At 38.5% G+C, this 20,836-nt stretch overlaps 1 protein-coding gene across 1 annotated transcript in view; it reads left to right on the top strand.

The window, feature by feature from the left end:
• Positions 1-20,836, top strand: part of LOC118846075 (vomeronasal type-2 receptor 26-like) — a gene marked incomplete at its 5' end in the record, with an annotated part of 42,733 nt that overhangs the window by 4,072 nt on the left and 17,825 nt on the right. Inside the window, 2 exon segments of the mRNA XM_036754291.1 lie at positions 9,283-10,086; positions 16,625-16,830. Of these exon segments, the coding sequence (XP_036610186.1) occupies positions 9,283-10,086; positions 16,625-16,830 (1,010 nt within the window).

The raw sequence follows: 20,836 nt of genomic DNA, 5'->3' as shown, positions 1-20,836 counted from the left end.
ATATTTTTTGTATATTTAAAACTGTCATTACAGCAGAGAACTGGTTGTTAATTTATTTGAATCCCACCAGTGAAACAAACACATAAGAGAGGTGCTATTATTACCCTCAGGCTACTGAGACTGAGAAAAAATATGTTGCTTGTCACAGATCAGGCAACTAACAAGTTCCTGGGCAAGATTTGACCTCAGGTCTTCTTGTCACCAGTTTAACCCTTTAGCTATGGCATCATGCAACTGCCTCAATCATCAGGGAAATGAAACTCTCCTGGATCATCAACCAGATCATAGGCCAAGAATAGAATTGGGGTCATTTAGATTCCATCTCATGAAAGGATATGAGAAGAAACCTGGATCTATTTGCCCATCACACAGATGAGGCCATTGAAAATTGGAGAAATTTTTAAAACTAGTTAACATTACACAATTCACTGATGCAAGAGTAGAGACTAGAACTTACATGCCAGGACTATCAGTTGAATAAACAGTCAATCTATTACATCTCACTCTATGTGCTTCACCTTTCAAAGTCATTTAGTCCATTCATGTTAGTCCTGAATTTATTGATAAAAGTGTTATTTACAAAAGGAAGGCTGAACATGAGCACTTGTGTGGAAGGTGTAGGTTTTAGGGAGTAATGTAAGCTTCCTTATAATGCTTTATTAGGAGCACCATACGTACCTTTAAGAATGTGAAGGGGCAGGAATAAATTCCTGACATTGCTTACAAGTAAGCCAGTAACTTTATTAAAGGGCAAAGAAGACACATGGATACATGTGGCATGAGGAATTTCATTTCAGAAGGCCACTCGCCTTTTACTATGAGGAGTTTTCTATGAACACTAGCCTAGCAGGTAGAATAATTTGCTTTTCAGTGTTGTAGCTTATAGAACTTTGTGACTGTTGGCTAGGCATATAACTGACTGCTTTGTTAGTTCAAGACCAAGAACAGAAACAAGGAAGGCTTCACAGAACAGAGATAAGATAGAGAAAAATGTGAATCCTTGATTTCAGTGAAATGCAGGTCAGTTTTTACTATGGAATTACTCATGCCAAAAGAGGAAAGAGAGGACCACTCTCTGCTTACATTCACACTTCTTATTTTAAAACTTTCAGAGCTTCATTCAATATTATTCCCAATGACTCCACAGGCTGTGTCCAGGGAAAACTAGTACCTTTGGTTTGAGGGTGCCAAGCCCTTTTTAGGGCTGATTTCCACCTATGGTTTCTCCCTGATCCACTTGACTCTCACCTGTGGCTCCACAAAGCTAAAGCAGGCACAGTGGCCACACCCCAGTAAATCATTTCAGCCGATGGGCTAAACAAGGATGAGGGTAACCAAGGCATCTCAAACCCATTCATGAGTTGGGGAAGGGGGTCCTACCCTAAGTATGTAAATATTTTCACTGGTGGAATGGATGGATGAGAAAAAATTGTTGCAGTGGCCATTTAGGCAGTTGAAGTTGGCACTGTGGAGCACTTAGAGCTTGGTTAGACATCAAAGATGACAAAGTCATCCACTGAATCTCAAGCCACCACCAGTCATCTTGAATCTGTCCTGCCACTGTACTATGATGACTCTAGAAGAGAGAGTGAAGCTGACGATTTGTGCTACTCTGATTCACTTAAATCCAATTGATGCACAAATTAGAAGACATCATTCATATAATTTTAACATTTTACTTTTCTTAAAGTCCTGTGGTGACAGGCAAGTGATGAAGCAGCAGGTGTGGATACACACACAGGGAGCTGTAGTCATATTCCTGAACACAGGCAGCCCAAATTATAGGGTCGTCTTCTCATTGGAAGCAGCAGAGGGATTAGGCAGCCCCCAGGGTGTCTGAGTAGCCTTTTAAGGATCACACTGCTCACCTCTTGGTGTGAGAAAGGGGCTAGAAAAGGTGCTCTAAAAATTGTCTGCTTACCCAACCCTGGCCTGATTACTGTGGCGGGCAGGGAATCCAACTCTGAGGTCAAAACACAAAAAGGTACAAAAATGTCTGCAAAGATGATTCCATTCACCATCAGTATATAAAATGTGTGCACACTTATAGACAACACAAAATCCAATAGACCTGAAGGAGAAACAGATTCTGTTGTAAAAGAATTCAGCATATATCACATCCAAATAGTCACTCTGAGTCAAACAAGGCTAGCAAATAAAGCCCAGCTTACTGAAATTGGAGCTGGAGGCACATTTTTCTACAGCAGCCACAGTGAAGGGGAAGGCCATGAAGCTGCAGTCAAAACTAATCTAGTCAACAAGCCTGTATGCCTAGCAAAAGGAGTGAACAACAGGCTCATGACAATGCAATTGCCATTTGCAGAAAAACACTACACAATCATCATCAGTGCCTAGGTTCCCACCGTGACAAATCCTGATGAGGCAACAGAAAAATCTTATGAAGACCTGGAGACCTTTATCATCAATGTGCCAAAAAGGACAGGCTTTTAATTCTAGGAGACTTTAATGCTCTAGTAGGCTCAGACTACCAGATGTGGCAGTGAGTCCTGGGGAGGAATGGAGTTGAAAATGTCAAAAGCAAAGGTCTCTTACTACTGAAGACTTGTGCATCTCATGACCTTCTGATCACCAACACTATCTTCCATTTACCTGAATGCAATAAAACTTAGTGGATGCACCCTTGCAACAAACATTGGCATTTATACACTTTGTGATGATAAAGAGAAACAAAGGCAATTTGTGGTGCAGAGTGCTGGACTGACCATAGACATCCTCTTCAAGCTAAATATCCACATTCAACCAAAGTGGTGGCCCAAGGCAAAATGACCACCAGAAGAATTAATGTCAACAGATTAGAGCATTTCTAGGGAGGCAGCATTTAATTCCATCAAAAGTGAACTACAAACAAAGCATAGAGATGCAAGATTTTGGGCTCAGTAAGAAGGCAGGTGAAATTCCATTTTATGTTGATAACAATCCAAAGTGTTTTTATGAAGCCCTGAAGGTGATTTGTGGGCCAAAGATCTGTGGTATATCTCAACTACTCAGTGCAAATGGAACCACATTAATATGATCTTAGAGAGATGGGATGAACGCTTCCATAGTGTTCTCAACAGACCATCATCAATCAGTGCTGAAGCCATTGATTGTTTACCTCAGGTTGAAGTCAAACCCTCCCTAGATGAAGCTCCAACTTAATAAGAGGTTTTGAATGCCATTAGACTCCTTTCCTGTGGCAAAGCACCTGGCTCTGATTCTATTCTAGCTGATATTTACAAGGTTGGGGGTACTATTGCTAATACAAAAGTTGACTGAAATTTGGCAGGTCATGTGGCAAGAAGATGTTATCCCCCAGGAGTTCAAGGACACCTCCATTATCCATCTCTATAAAGGTAAAGGAAATTTGATTGTCCTGTGACAATCACAAGGGAGTCTCTCTGTTAGTCATTACCAGCAAGAGTCTTGCCAGAATCCTCCTTCATATGCTGATCCTTCACCTGGAAGATGGTTATCTACCTAAGAGCCAGTGTGGCTTTAGAAATAGTGAGCAAAGGTTGATATGGTGTTTGCTGCCCAACAACTCCTGGAAAAATGCCAGGAGAAAAACAAAGGTCTGTACACAACTTTTGTAGATCCAACCAAGGCCTTTGATACTGTTAGTTATGAGGGCTTATGGCAAATTATGTCAAAATCTGGTTGCTCAAAGAAGTTCATCAGCATTGTATGTTAATTTCATGATAGCATGAATGCCCTGGTTCTAGATAATGGACAATGCTCTCACGCCTTCCCAGTCACCAATGGAGTAAAACAAAGCTGTGTGCCTGTTCCCATGCTTTTTAGCATGATGTTTTCAGCCATGTTGGCAAATGCTTTCAATGGGGAGAAACATGGCACCAAGCTCAGCTACTGCACTGGTGGTAAATTCCTCAGCTTGAAAAGGCTACAAGCCAAGACAAAAGTTGAGGGAATGTTGGTGCATGATTTTCTGTTTGCAGATGATTGTGCACTCAATGCAGCCTCTCATGCTGAGATGCAATGAAGTATGGATCAATTTTCTACTGCTTGTGCTAATTTTGGCCTAACAATTAACATCAAGAAAACACAGGTGCTCCATCAGCCACCATCACACCATCCATACGTGGAACCATCAGTTACAGCAAATGGAGTTTTGAATGCTGTGGATAAGTCCACTTACCTTGGCAGGGACATCCACACCAATAATGAGGTTGACTTGCACGTTGCCAGAGCTAGCTCAGTGTTTGGGAAGCTCTGAAGGAAAGCATGGGAGAAGAGAAGTATTTGACTGATTACCAAACTGAAGGTCTACAGAGCTGTGTTGCTGACCTCATTGTTTTATGCTTGTGAAATCTGGACAGTCTGCCAGTGCCATGCCAGGAGACTCAGTTGCTTCCATTTGAATTGTCTTAAGAAGATTCTGAAGATCACCTGGCAGGATAAGGTACCAGACACTTAGGTCATTACTTGAACTAAACTGCCAAGCATTCAAACTCTGCTTCAGAGAGCACAACTCAGATGGGCTGGCCACGTTGTTTGGATGCAAAACATATGCTTGCCAAAAAGATTATTTTATGAAGAACTCACACAGGGCAAGTGTTTACATGGTGGTCAAAAGAAGCAATACAAGGACACTCTCAAGGTGTCTCTCAAGAACTTAAGTGACTGTGTGACATGGGAGACATCGGCACAGGACCCCTCAGCATGGGGTTCCCACATCAGAGAAGGTGCTGTGCTCTATGAACAAAGGAGAATTGAAGCAGCTCAAAGGAAATTGAGGATGTGCAAGTTTGGAGTATCCACCTCAAATGTTCTCATAGACTATCTGTGCCCAACCTGTGGTAGAGCATTCCAAGCTCGTATTGGCCTGATCAGCCACAGTGGGACACACTGAATCTTGACTCAAGCTTGGTGATGTCATTTTGATCCTCTTCAATAAGAAAGGACAACAACCAACCCACCAACTTCCTATTGAGGAAGTATGGGATATGATATCAATTATACATGTGAAGTCATGCAAAACATTTTTCTATATTAGCCTAATTCAAATAAGTCATACACTCAAAATGCAAGAAAAATAAAGTGAAAATAATATACTTCAATCTCTACTCAGAGTTCATGAGTTCACACTTTGAAGATAGATGGCATTTTTCATCATGGGTCCTTTGATGGCAAGGATATGTTTTTTGGTGGATCTTTGTATCACTGACTTGATCATTTTCTTGATCAATGTAGATGTCTTTCATGTTTGATCATTGTTACAATGCTGTTCCTATGTACAGTGTTCTCCTGATTCTATTCACTTCATTTTGTATCAGTTCATGTTAGTCTTCCCAAGATTCATCCTGCTCATCATTTATTATAACACAATAATATTCTATCACAATCATATACCACAACTTGCTCAGCCCTTTCCTAATAAATGGGCATCCATTTAATTCCCATTTCCTTGTCAACATAAAAAGAGTTGCTACAAATATTTTTGTACACATAATCCTTTTTTTCTTTTCTTTATCTTTGGGATATAGACCAAGTAGTGGCATTGCTGTGTCAGAAGGTATGCACAGTTTTATAGCTTGTTGGGCATATTTCCAAATTTTGTAGGATGGTCAGATCAATTCACAACTTCACCAACAGTGCATTAGTGTCCAAACTTTTCCACATCCCTTCCAGAATCTGTCATTTTTTTTCTTTTCTATTATGTTAGCTAATTTGATAGGTATGAAGTTGCATGTAAGAATTTCTTTAATTTGCATTTCTCTAATCAATGGTGATTTAGAGCATTTTTTCATATGACTATAGAGAGACTTGATTTCTTCTGGAAATCACCTGTTCATATCCCTTGACCATTTATTAATTTGGAAATGGCTCTTACTCTTATAAATTTGGCTCAGTTCTCCATATATTTGAGAAATGAGGCTTTCGTCAGAGAAACCTGCTGAAAAATTTCCCTCAGTTTCACTTCCTTCCTTTATCAACCCTCCCTTATGTTACACTCCTTTGTTTCCCTTTTTCTCCTAATTCCCAGATAAATATGAAAAATGTTTATATCCAATTGTGTGTGTATGTATGTATATATGTAGGTATACACACACGAATATTGGAGGTGGATGGCATTTATCATCAGAGTCCTTCAGAATTATCTTGGATTATTGTATTTCTAAGAATGGCTAAATCATTAACAATTGATCATTGTAAAATATTGCTGCTACTATGTACAAATGATTTCAGAATAAAATTGAGTACCAGAAAATTTCCTAGGAGATGTAGATAGATATAGACGGAAAGATGGCTATATAGATATAGATCAGACCTGCACAAACTGTGGCCCACTAAAGGATATTTTCTCTACATTGTTCAAGGTTCACCCAAAATTCTTTGGCAGACTACAAGTTGTGCAGACCTGATATGGATAAAGATAAATAGATATAGATATATGTGTGTATGTATGTAAATGCATATTCACACACATACATATTCACACATACATATGTATGTATATAGTTGCCATGCTATAGCCTCAAATCTGACCCATATAAAATCTAAATGTAATCTAAAGTAAACTTTATTTATTTATTTAACGGATGTATTGATATTTCTTTTTCCTTTCAAAAGAACAATTTTTGCAGGGGCAACTGATATTCAAATCAATGGAACAAGAAAATGAAAAGTGTGAAAATAATATGTGACTACAGGCAAATGTTGGTTTAAATGGTATTAATGGCCAGTACCAAACACTGAATAGTCTTAGTATCAGATTAAAAATGGAAAATAAAGCCTACTTAGTTTCAAAAGAGGCTATGACTTGAAAAAACCCTCCTGTTTGGCAAAAATATTTAATAAACTATGTGGAGTTACCCTTAAGGTGACACCTAGGAGACCAAGAATATCCAACAATACAAGTAGATATGCAGACTTTACAGTAACAAAGATTGGTAATGGATTGGTTGAACTGGATGTGTACTTTTAAATCTTTAAGATGTTCACTCAACAAGTGACCAAAGGAGCATCCGAGGGATCTCTTCTTGGTTCTCTTCTGTTTAATATCTTTATTCATGCCCCCAATAAAGGTGGAGAAGGCATTCTCATCAAATATGCAAATGAGATAAAGATTGGCATTTACCATGGTCCAAATGGACCTGATAGTTTATGCTGTTGTTCTGATCCCAAAAAGAAAACTTCAATAGATGTGAATATAAAACTTTTTATTTTGATTTTTATAAAGATCAACTATTTTAGTTCTAAATGGGGGCAAACAGGGGTAGGAAGCAGCTTTTTGATTAAAAAAAAACATGTTTTAATTGATTACAAACTCAATATCACAGTCATCCATACTAATTACACTGTTCTCCAGGAATATTTATCCTATGCCTCTTTCCTGTAGTCTCCACCTCCAACCAGACATTGCAAATATGGAATTCTCATCGGTAATACTTCTCCATCTCTATCCCAACCCAGATCCTACATATACCTCCCCAACACTATTAATTCTTGGTTTCCTTTCTACCTCAGACTACAATAATAAAATCTACATGAGCATCCATGGAAAGGTCATGACAATAGATCACTCCAAGTCTCCACTCACTGTGTCAATGTCTTTCTAGATCAAAACATTCATTTCAGAGCAATACTCCAGTATATGCATTGTCTTCTCATACACACGTGTGTGCGTGTGTGTGCGTGTGTGTGTGTATGTGCATGTGTGTGCGTGTGTGTGTGTGCGTGTGCATGTGTGTGTGTGCGTGTGCATGTATAAACTGTTGGAAGGAAAGACTCTATTGGTATTTGTAGTAGAATCTCCATACTTAGCACGATGCCTGAAACATAGTAACCATTATTGAATACTTTCTTTTCATCTATATGTTCATTCTCTTTTCTTTACATTCAATGTGAGTCAGCTTACTGATTTGGAAGCCATAAATGTTAAAGCAATCTTAAGCAGCACTGAGAAGGGGTAGCTTCTAGGCATAAGGAGATAATATAACTCAATACTCCACCCTTAGGCCTCACCTTGAGTATTGTTTTTGGTTCTGGCATCCATACTTCAAGAAAGTCACTGATAAACTGGGAAGTGTCAAGAGGGGGCAACCTGGATAATGGAGGGTCTTGAGTCTATGTTAGACGAGGATTGTTTGAAGGAACTGAAGAAGCAACTCTAGATCAGAGTGCCAAATGCTCAAAAGCACAACAACGGCTTTTTTCTTGTATTTGAAAGTCTTTCATATGAAGGAAGGATTATATTTGTTCTGTGTGGTATAGGAAGGTAGAACCAATGATGATACTCAGAAGTTACCAAAAGAGAAAATTTGAGTCAGAAAAAAGAAGCTCTCTGTTTCCTAACAATTATAACCATATCAATTATACATGGAGTATAATGAGCTATTTTGGGGGGTATTAAGGTCATATTCATTGGAGGTCGGCAATCATACATCAGATGCATACTATTCAGCTACATGATATTGGGAATTCCTTTTCCAACTATACATAGTGTTTTATATTCCCCTAAGGTCCTTTCCCACTCACAGAGTCCTGTTTTCAAAGAATCAGACATCCATATTCATGTTTCAAAGAGAAAATAATTAGACTTTCTTGTTTGAAAGATAACATTTAAATGAAATAAAAACATGTACAGTGAATACATAAAGTACCATTAATGCATTTTGTTTAAAAAGAAAACCATTGCCTACCATCTCCCTCAATAATATATAATAAGATTAATCTACTGTGAGCCATCAAGAATATAAAGAAGCAAGAATATAGCCTAGCTCCTTTGGAAAGCACAGAGAAGACATGCTGGCTACAATAGAAGTAACAACAGAATCCCAGAACTCTGTCTTCACTAAATCATTATTTTTTTGAGGACTCAGAGAGAGGAAGAAATAGACTTTCAGAGATGAAAATGCCATTTAAAATGATCTGTGCACTGAAATCTACATAATTTTTCCTATCAATGAAAATGACCTGATAAAAATTTGCATTTTGCTTCAATTCTCTCACCATTTTTGTTTAGTTATTTTCAGTCATATCTGAGTCTCTATGTCCCATTTGGAGTTTTCTTGGCAAAGATACTGGAGTGATTTGCCATTTTCTTCTCAAATTCAATTTGCAGGTAAAGAAAGTGAAGCAAATAGGGTTAAGTTGATTTGCCCAGGGTCATACAGCTAGTAAGTGGGTAAAGCCATATTTGAACTCAGGACTATGAGTCTTCCCACCTCCAGGCCCTTCACTCTATCCACTGTGCCTCCTAGCTGCCCGTCTGTCCCAATTATCATGGCTCAAACTAATCTATGTTTCTTTCTCATCCAGATCAGCTATGGTCCATTTGATTCTGTTCTTAATGACAAGGTCCAGTTTCCTTCCGTCTATCAGATGGCCCCCAAAGACTCTTCTCTTCAGCAAGGTGTGGTCCACTTAATGGTATATTTTGAATGGAACTGGATAGGACTTATTGTTTCAGATGATATGAGAGGTGAGGAATTCCTCTGGGAAATGAGAAGGGAAATGCTAAAGAATGGTGTTTGCATGTCTTTCATAGAGAAGATCCCTGTCAGTGAGAGAAGACATATGGAATCCCGTGAGACTTTCATGCCCAGGATCTCAGCATCATCAACCAAAGTGATTGTTGTCCATGGTGACACCGATTCATTAATGATTCTGAGATACTCACAAGTTCCCCTTTTCACAATACCCAAGATATGGATCGCCACATCTCACTGGGACGTTACCATGAGACACCTTTTCATCGAAGGTTATCCTTTCCATGGGGCTCTCATATTTTCATACATGACGAGTGAAATTCCTGGGTTCAAGACTTTTCTTAAGAGAGTTACACCTTCTAAATACCCAGATGACATTTTACTTAGGGGATTTTGGCTCACAGCTTTTAGGTGCCCAGAACAACCAGAAAACCCAAAGCAAACAATCTGCTCACCAAATGCTTCCTTGGAGACTTTGCCTCTGTGCTTTTTTGATATGACCATGTCTGGCTTGAGTCATACCATCTACAATGCTGTTTATGCTGTGGCTTGGACTCTCCATGAAGTATTTATGAGAAAATTAGAGAAAAGATCAATGGGAGATGAAGACCATTTAGCACCTCATTCTTGGCAGGTAATATTGATGGGGGGGCAAATTTTAAATACAGTGTAGTGAGGGTCTATTCTGAGTATGAGATGACCAAGCTGAATAATGAAGTCCCTCAAAACTCTCAAATTCTGTGATTGTGTGTTCCCTAAATATCATGTTGTTAATTGCCAGTATTTGTCAGTCAGCATGACTGACAGCAACATAATTGCCATTTCTTTCACGGAGAATTGGAAAGGACCTCAGGTACCATTTGGTAGTCATACATATTTCTGGACAGGAATCCCCTTTGCATCAACTTTGCCAGTCATTCTTCTGAAACATCTCATATATGGTAATCTATCACCTCCAAAGACATATCATTCTATTTTGTGGCAGCTGTACCTGTAGAAAAGCTATCATCACCAGCCTAGTTAGTGTTGGTTAGGGTATAAAGCATCCTACACTGCTTGAAAATCAAGCCAATAACCAGCCTGCATAACCTCTCTAATGGATAGTAATTTCCTTATTAATTCTCATTCTGATTTCTAAGGAAATCATGGTATGTCATGATACTTCCTCATACAATTATAGTGATGCAATCTCTCATTAATCAATTAACTCTGAACCCTCATCCCAGGTTAAAATGAAGTGGTGACATTTCTTTTCCTATAAGCTTTTAATGCTCTTTCATAAATCCCTGAAATCATAGGATTAGATACACATGGATTCTGTTGAGCATACACATTATTAAGAATATAACAAATTATACAGTAAACTATTTCAATAACATACATGTGATGATAAAAATTCTGGGAAAAAATCACATCTAGCCATTAATAGCAACTGTTGAATTTTTTCACAATTATAGAAACAAATACTCCCAACATTAAACTTTCTCCAGATATCAAAGTCTCCAAAAAATTCTCCTGAGGATATCTTTAAAGGGTGACATAAACTCAGTTCACTCAAAATGGATTTTCTCATGACAGTTAAGTTAGTCTCTCAGAAAACTTAGCTCAGTCTTTTCTGTGCCTTGCAGTCTCTCTCACCTTTATGATTATTTTTTCAATATGGTAGATAAACTGACTATGATTCTAGTTACTTTTAAAATATATTAACAGTATCCCTAATCTCTGTAGGAAAGGCTATAGAAGCTAGTGCTCCCTTGTTCTGAAAACAAAACTAGATTATCTTTTTTTATTATTATTCATATTACTCTTCAAAGTATCTCTCTTTATAATCACAGGGGACATGTAGTGGTAGCTCATAGCCTTGATGCCGATGCTGTTCACCAAGGAAGCTTTAACCTGCTCTTTTTCTCTGACTGGGGCTTCATGCCATTAGATAGTCTGATAACCCTCTACTCTTATGGTGTCACCATATTTTTTGAGATAATTAGCTCAGACGTGCAACCAGTCTTAGCTCTGCCACAACTAAAAAATCCTGAAATAAATTATCCAGCAGTCTTCCAAAAGCAATGGATATATTTATGTGCCCTGAAGCCCAGCAGTAGCTTCTCTTTAGCTCTCAACTATTCTTTTTAGTTATGTTTCCTGGGCCAGATAGCCATGTTGTGATCATTCTTCTATATGATATCCATTCAGATTTTAGAAGACCATCACTGTGCTTTCCCAAATTCTTTCATTGTCTAGGATAAGCATTGCAAATTCAGTAGTATTATCTTTGAATTTCAGAGTATCTCTCATGTTAAGTGTACATATACAATTTTTTCCCTCATCCATCCCTTTCATTTCAGAGGCCTATTTATAAAGTCTTCAGATAGCAAGGCAAATACGAGTTTACTAACCCTCATGTATGTACATTCTAACCCTAAATGTCCTCTCATGTTTATAATTTAAGACGTGATGTAGAGATGTGATGTAGTAATGTTAGAGTGCACCTCAAAATCAGGATGACTTGGGTTCCAAGACATATACTATGTGATCCTGGGAAATTAATACACCCTTTACTTGCCACATGTTATCCTCCAACAGTATAATTAACTAACTTATATGGCAGCTGCTACTCTACTTTAGCGGATGGAGTTTCCTCAACATCCCTATCTAACAAAATTCCAGGAATTAAAGCTAATATCATCAAGAATTATTCATCTTCTCAGATAAAATTTCATAAGCCAGTAGGTCACATTAAAAAAATTTACTTCTAATTTTTGACTTTTTATTATTTTATATGTAGATTTTCCTTGTTTTTATAGAATTGGAGTTCTTTACCTAAAAGAATATCTTCAAAATTATGTCAGAAAAATGATCTACAAAGACCTTGACAGATTAGAGCATTGCACTGAATAAGTGAAAAAAAGTAATTTAATAGCAATACATTTAAAACCTCACACTTGGTCTACCTTCCAAAATAAAGTAAAGGAAAAGTATGGTGATACTATCAATCAATCAATAAATAAACATTTATTAAGCATTTACTATTTGCCCATAGAGTCAGATATGAGTGAGCAATAACAAGAAAATATGTGGGGCACTGTGCTAAATGTTGGGGATACAAAAAGAGGCAAAGGACAGTCTCTATGTAAAATAAGTCCACAGTCTAACGGCAGAGACAAAAAGAAAACAAATATATGCAAATAAGTTATATAAAAATAAATGGGGGAAATAGGAAACAACAGAGGCAAGGTACTAGAATTAGGACAGGTTGGAAAACCTTCCTGTAGAAGTTGGGATTTTACTTGAGACTTAAAGAAAACCAGGGAATCTAGTAGGTGGAAATGGAGGAAGAGAGTATTCCAGGTATGGGGTAGGGAAAAGATGGATGGAGCTGAGAAATGGAATGTCTTATTGGAGAAACAGCAAGGAGGCCAGTGTCAGTGAATCAAACAGTAGGTGATGGAGAACAAAAGTATAAAATGCCTAGATAGGTAGAAAGGGGCTTTGTTATTAAGGGCTTTGAATTCCAAATGAAGAATTGTATATCTTATCATCAAGGCAATAGGGAGGCAGTAGACTTTGTTGAGTAGAGGAGATGACATGTTCAGATTAGTGTTTAGGAAAATCACTTGAGTTGCCCTATTGGTGATCAAGATGGGCTCTTAGCACTTATTCAAGCAAGTGCCCTTGAAGAGTTTGGCCTTTATTTCCTTGATTAAATTAGGAATCCTTGGTGACCACCTTGCCCCAAGGGAAAGCCTAGTTTACATGGGTTTGAGTGAAATGTTTGTGACATCAGAGGTTTAGACCACTTGGGTTTAAATCACATTTTTGTTATGATTTTAGGTCACGTGGTTGAGTCGCATGTGTGACTCACTTTTGACCCTGGACAAGGAATGGCGCATGACTCTGAGCCAGCCTTGTCGATCTCCCGGCTGTTGATGGTTCCTTGGTAGCTATGAATTATATTTGGTGTGTTCATAAATGGTGTTTGTAATTTGTTTGTGTTTGCTCTGAATTTCAGGGTGCTGGCTTTTTCCCCTGAACTAGGTGAATGATGTCTGTAGGCTGGATTAAAGTAAGATTGTTAACCCCTTAATGTTACTTTCCTTAGTAAAGCAGATCAAAAGAACCTGGGCTCGCAGCATTCTCTGTGCTGGTTGTTGCAGCAGCTTCTAGCCAGATTGTTGAAACAGTTGCTTAAATGGAAGGGGGATTAATGTGAAGAGAAACTTGATTCAGGCAGACTCACCAGGGGACTATTGCAACAATCCAGGTGGGATGTGATAAGGACATGCACTAGGGTGATGGTGAATAAATAGAGTAAAGGTTAGCTTCAAAGTGGAATTGGTTGAGTGTGAGAATCAAGGGAACCAATCCAATTAACGCTGACTCTCTCTTGTGCTGCCATGTGTATTTTCCCCCATCTTGTTTTTCTTCTTTTTTCTGCAAATATTTCGTAGGAAAATAGATGCAATAAGCCATCTATTGTTTCATAAAATGCAGGTGGATGCAATTAATAAGCATATCCCAATTCTGGGAAAGGAAAGACCTCCAAATCTACTTGCCCCTTCCCAACTTGACTGAAACTTACTCTCCCTCCCCTTTACTAACTTGGAAAATCCATCAACTTTCCTCCAATTTGAAATCAGATTACTTAATCCTGTATACTGGTTTATATCTTGATCATTGTTTTTTTTAATGTAGAAAAGCCTGTCTCCCCCGCTAGTTAAGTTCCAGGGCTAAGCTGACAAGGCCTAGTCTTGATTTGTTATATAATTGGCATGCATCACTTAATAAGTCAATGTATTTGGAAACTTGAACCTTGAACCCCAATTATCTCAGATTTCATTCATCTCAACATCAATGTTGTGGAAAAGAAGGAAGGATGTTGAAGAGATGTTGCAAATAGGCCTGGACAACATATTGGATATGACGTCATGGTGGGAGATAGTGAGGATTAAGAATAATTCCTAAGTTGTGTGACAAAGGGGTTTGAAGGATGTTTTTTCCCTTTACAGTAAGTATGAGGTAGGAAGGCTTAGATGAAGGTAATGTTTTGTTTTGGGTATGTTGCTCTTCAAATGCCTACTGGATATTCAGGTTAAGATATCTAAAAGGCAGTTGGATGTGTGAGATTGGAAGACAACAACTCTAAAAAAGCTCTAGGGAAGTGGACTATGAAGTTAATATGATACACAAATATGATAGTGGCAAAAGCTAAAGGGACCTTGGACAACATTAATTGAAGCACAGAGTCTATGAATAAGGAACAGATTCCCATATCCAAAGTCTTACATTCAGTTTTGGCAGCTTCATTTTAAGAAGGATATTCATAGCTAGCATTTGGTATTTAAGCTAGGGAATATCCACTGTAAGATGGACAAATGAAAGGATTTCTTTACCCATATGATATGATGATCAGTTGAAAGACCTGGGAAAGTTTAGCCTGGTGAAGAAAACACGTAAAGGAGTGGAGCGTGATAGGTTTATTCAAGAATTCGAAAGACTTTTTTGTGGAAATAGGATCAAGCTTGTTCTATTTTAGCAAAGAGGGGAGAAACAAGTTCAGAGTGGAAGGTGCCATGTACATATCTGTACATGGTATCAGAACAAATATGCATCCAATTGCAGCTATCCAAAAGAGCAATGGTCTGTGGGTAGGAGGATCTATCCTATCACAGAACTTCCAGCATGGCACTTAGAACAGTTTGTTGCATTTAGTAGGTGCTTAATAAATTTTGATTGATTGATTCAAGTAGAAACCAGATGAGAACTTTTTATATATTTTGGAAAGGGAATTATTTTAGGTTTGGTTACAAAAGAAAAGCACTGAGGGTAGTCATTTCCATGTTAATCTTTGAGGTTTTTGTTGTTGTTATAAAGTCATTGGTCAATGAGATGGTCAGTTTTAGTAACTCATTTTTCCAACATTTGGTTCCTCCAAGAAGACCATTCACCTGGATCTACACACTGAATTCTACCCTGTAGGGGGAACACATGAATATATGGAGATACGTATACCTCAAGCCTGTCTCTAGACACCGGTGATTGCATTAGCTGTATGTGAGAACAGTGCAATGAGGATCATCTTTTCCTATTTAGAAGAATGTCAATGTGACCACAAAGTTGAGTGGCAGAATGGACACTCTCTTCAGTTTTTGAGTACCATGAGTGAAGCTCAGTTCTGGGAAATGCTAGTGTGAAATTTGTCAGTCAACAAGAATTAAGTAAGGACCTACTATGTGTTTGGCACTGTACTAAGCACTGGGTATAGAGAGTCCTTGATCTTGAGGAGCTAACAATCTAATGGGAAAGGCATCAAAAAACTCAATGTGTACAAATAAGCTGTATGTAAGATAAATTGGAAGTAATTAACAGGGGAAGGCATTAGAATTAAAATGGATTGAGAAAGGTGTCCTTTAGTAGGTGAGACTTTAGCTGGGACTTGAAGGAAGCCAGGGAAGCCAGGGAGATGAGGAGAGTGAGAAGGAACTCCAGGAATAATGGACAGCCAGAGAAAATGTCTGTACATGCCAAGTAAAGGAGAATCTTGTTCAGGGAACAACAAGTAGGCCAGCATCATTGTATTAAAAAGTAGGTGGGGAGGGGTGGTATAAAATTAAGAAGAGTGGAAAGGTAAGAGAGGGGAACTTAGTAATGCTTTGAAATGCTTTGAATGCCACACAGATTTCGTATACTATCTTGGAGGAGACAGAGGGCCACTAGGGTTCATTGAGTATGGGAGTGACATGTTTAGACCTGCACATCAGAATAATTACTTTGGTGGCTAGATGGAGGATTGACTGGAATGATTAGAGATTTGCAGCACATAGACCCAGGAGTGGGCTATAAGCATTTTAATACTCTAGGCATGAGGTCCTGAGGTTGTCATGGTATAAGAAGACAGGAGGTGGGCATGTTTGAGAGATGTTGCAATGGTGATATTAACACACCTTGGCAATAGATTAGATAAAAGAGGTGAGAGATAGTGAGGAGTCAAGGGTAAAATGGAGGATATGAAGATGGGGGATTTTAGCAACACTCTGGGTTCCAGAAGTTCAGTTCCCACCTCCAAATAAGACTACAACATTCCATAAAACTACAAATCAGCCTAGTATCTCCCATAAAAGGGAGCCCTTCACTTAATGTACTACCCAATGATGAGGATTTCTCTTCCTTTTCAGCTGCATTCATCCCTGAAGAACACCCAATTTAAGAACAGTGCTGGCGACCAGGTGTTTGTGGATGAAAATAGAAGCCCTGAGGCACAATATGCCATTATGAACTATTTACTCTTTCCTAATGAGACTGATGCTCTGGTGAAAGTGGGGCAGTTTGTACCCAAAGCTCCTGTTGGTCAAGATTTCACCATTTGTGAGGATACCATTGTGTGGGGACTTTGGAATTCAAAGGATTCGGAGGTCAGAGACTGTATGTGCATGTATGTTTGTGAGTGTGTGCATACATATATGTAATATAATGTGTGCTTGGTGTGTCTATATACATACTCACATATGTGTAAATACATATATTTGTTCAATCAGCAAAAACTAAGCTTTTTCACATCACTTCTACTCTTCCCTCTTTCCAATTGAGAATAAAATACAAGGAAAACCTTAGGTATAGTGAAGCAAAACGAATTTCCACATTGGTCATGTCTAAAAACATCATGTCCTATTTTGCATTCTGGTTTCTTCACCACTCTATCAGGAGAAGGGTAGCCTGTTTCATCATTAATCCACTGGGTTTGTGGTTTGTTATTACACTGTTCAGTTTCAATTCTTTCAAAGTTGCTTGTTTCAGAATTAGTTCTCTTGGTTCTGCTCACTTGAGTTAAAATTAGTTCATCCAAATCTCCTCTGGTTTTTCTGAAACAATCCTCTTCATCATTTCTTACAACACAATAGTACATTATAAGACATACACATAACCCATATATGTATATACGTATGTTCTCTCTCTCCATATATAGACAGATATAGATATAGATGTTATGTTGTTCCTTTTTCTAGGTAGTCCATGTAATAGCGAAGTTGCACTGTTATCCTCTCCCCTCCCCTGTTCCTTCTTTGTAGAGATATTTTCTAGTGTACCCCTTTTATATGAGATAATTTTGTTTAACCTTCTATTCCTTTTTGTATTGTAAAATCAATGGCTTATACCTGCTTCATTCTACTTTTCAGAGCTTCTTTCTTGGGGAAGGTTCTGTTCTTGTGTTCTGTTTAATCCCTTTCCAATACTTTCTTTGAAATCTCTCAATTTTTTCCATGTTTTCCTCTGCCATTCTGATTTCTTTGATAAAAACATTTTAAATCTTTTTTTACATTTTATATTTGATATTTTTTAGTTTTCAGCATTGATTTCCACAAGATTTTGAGTTACAAATTTTCTTCCCATTTCCACAGTACTCAAATTGTTTCTTTCTGACTGCTTGCAGTATTTTCTCCTTGACCTGGAAACTCTGGAATTTGGCAACAATATTCTTAGGAGATTTCTTTTGGGGATCTTTTTTCGGGAGGTAATCGGTGGATTCTTTCAATTTCTATTTTACTCTCTGGCTCTAGAATATCAGGGCAGTTTTCCTTGACAATTTCTTGAAAGATGATATCTAGACTCTTTTTTGATCATCCCTTTCAGGTAGTCCAATAATTTTTAAATTATCTCTCCTGGATCTATTTTCCAGGTCACTGGTTTTTCCAATGACATACTTCATATTGTCTTCCATTTTTTCATTCCTTTGGTTCTGTTTTATAATATCTTGATTTCTCATAAAGTCACTAGCTTCCACTTGCTCCAATCTAATTTTTAAGGTAGTATTTTCTTCAGTGGCCTTTTGGACCTCCTTTTCCATTTGGCTAATTCTGCCTTTTGCGGCATTCTTCTCCTCATTGGCTTTCTGGAGCTCTTTTGCCATTTGAGTTAGTCTATTTTTAAGGTGTTATTTTCTTCAGTACTTTTGGGTCTCCTTTAGCAAGTCATTGACTTGCTTTTCATGATTTTCTTGCAGCACTCTCATTTCTCTTCCCAATTTTTCCTCTACTTGTCTTACTTGCTTTTCCAAATCCTTTTTGAGCTCTTCCACAGCCTGAGAACACTTCATATTTTTTTTGGAGGCTTTTGATGTAAGCTCTTTGACTTTGTTGACTTCTTCTGGCTGTATGTTTTGGTCTTCTTTGTCACCAAAAAAAGATTCCAAAGTCTGATTCTGAATCTGGGTCTGTTTTCACTGCCTGTTCATGTTCCCAGCCAACTACTTGACCCTTGAGCTTTTTGTAAAGGTATAACTGCTTGTAGAGTAGAGAGTACTTTGTCCCAAGCTTTAGGGGCCTTGTGCTGCTGTTTTCAGAGCTACTTCTACACAGCAAGCTCTGCCACACCAGGGCTCCTACTGCCCCAAGAACCACCAACCTGGACCAAGACTAAGATCCAAGCAGGCTCTGCACTCCTGCTCTAATCCATTGCTTAATTCCTCCTACCTGGTAGGCCTGGAGCCAGAAGCTGGAATCAGTCCCAAAGCTGCTCTTCTGTGGCCCCAGGACTGGGACCAACAGCTCACTTCTTTCACTCTGTTCTAGCCATTCTACCCACTAACCTTCTCTGTTGTCTTTGGTGTTTGTGGGTTAAGAAGTCTGGTAACTGCCACAGCTCAATGATTCAGGGCCTTGTGACCTGTTCTGCCCAGCTCTAGGTCTGGTTGGTCCTGGTGCAGCCCACGCTGGGCTCTGCTCTGCTTCGCTTCCAGCTCCATGCAGTAGACCTTTCCCTGCAACCATCCAGGCTTTCCTGGACTGGACCCCTGCTTCCCTCTGTTATTTCGTGGGTTCTGTAGCTCTAGAAGTTGTTCACAGCCATTTTTACAGGTGTTTGGAGGGACCTGGGGGAGAGCTCACACAAGTCCCTGCTTTCCATCTGCCATCTTGGCTCCACCCCTCAACATTTTAAATCTTTAAAAAAAAATTTTGCTTCAGTTTGTCCAGGAATTCTAATTGAGACTGTGCTCAACCTGTATTTTTCTTTTTTTAATTTTTGGTAGATGTTATTAGTTCTTTTCTTCTGGGCTTATGTCTGGAACATCCCCATTATATTAATAGCTTTTTATCCTGGTATTCTTTTATTTGTTTGTTCATTCTTCCAATCTTACTTTGGACTTGCCCAATATTTGCATCAGCCTTTGGACCTTCTGGAGAGACAGTCTAGAATAGTTCTTTTCCTGTTTTATTGAGGTACTGAGTTTTGTCTTATTCCAAGATGTCATGGATAATTCAAAGTGGAGATGTGGATATTTCAATGTTTTCAAAATAGGTTCATTCTAGGTAAAGGCTGATTGCTTTCTTTTACCTTCCCCATCTTCCCTCACTTTGAATTCTCCAAGTTTCTGACCTGGGTTTAGGTTTGAGCAAAAGTAGAATGACTCAACCACTGCCAATAAGTTGGGAAGCTCTGCTGCTTCAGAATAACAGAACTGGAAGATTCTCTTGGGTGTGGAATTCTTGCTCTGGTTATGCCACTGCAGACATAATGCTGGGAGAGAAACTGGAACTGTGGCATTGGTCTTCACTTGGGATCCGAGACAAAATGTTGCTGTTTGTTACTGAACCTGCTTCTCTCTGAGTATTCTATATAGAGCATAAGACCAATCCTTAGCCAGAAGGTCACCCATGGCAACACATTCCCTTCTCAGTTCACCCTGTATCTGTTTCCCCAAACTGAATACAAAGGACAATGCTACTAGAAGACCTGTTCCCATAAAGGTGTCTCAATATGAGTCTAGAACGACCTCTTTCTCTGATGCACAGTCTCATATGGCATTATCCTGGCCACTATCTTGTTCCAGTTTCTATAGATCCCTGTTTCCATCAGCCCATGTCAATCTGGGCTGGAAAAGTGACTTCCTTTTTATTAGATTTGTCCATCAGAATTTGTCCTGATACATTTCTAGATTTGTTTGAGGAGCTGAAGTGTACTGCTGTGCTCTACTTTTCTGCTATTCTATCATCTTGGTCCAAAGAGTAAAATATACTTTCTTAATATATTCAGGGCTATCCCTCCCCACTCCAGCCACTTTACTTGTTCTGTTTCTTTTGAATGAGGTGTACTCATCTGGCACTCCTTATAGTTACTTGGCTATCTTGCTTTCACAATTCCTTTGACTCTTAAGCCAATGTCTTTTCCTAAGTTAAAAGAACTTTTCTTCTTCAAACTTCAGAATGAAAAGATACAGCAACCTTTCAAGAAATTTGGTTCTGAAATGTGGAGAAATTATCAATATGATAGATTAGGAAGGGATTTCAAAGGCCATGGGTCACTTATCCATTCATTGTACAGATGAGTCAGCTGCAGTTCCAAAGTTCAAGCCTTTGCCAAGATCATTTACAAATCCAATGCTCTATGAATTG

This window comes from Trichosurus vulpecula, chromosome 1 (genome assembly GCF_011100635.1).
Source record: "Trichosurus vulpecula isolate mTriVul1 chromosome 1, mTriVul1.pri, whole genome shotgun sequence".
NCBI lineage: Eukaryota > Metazoa > Chordata > Mammalia > Diprotodontia > Phalangeridae > Trichosurus > Trichosurus vulpecula.
The sequence above is the reverse complement of the archived record's forward strand: the minus strand, read 5'-3'. Positions and strand labels throughout refer to the sequence as shown.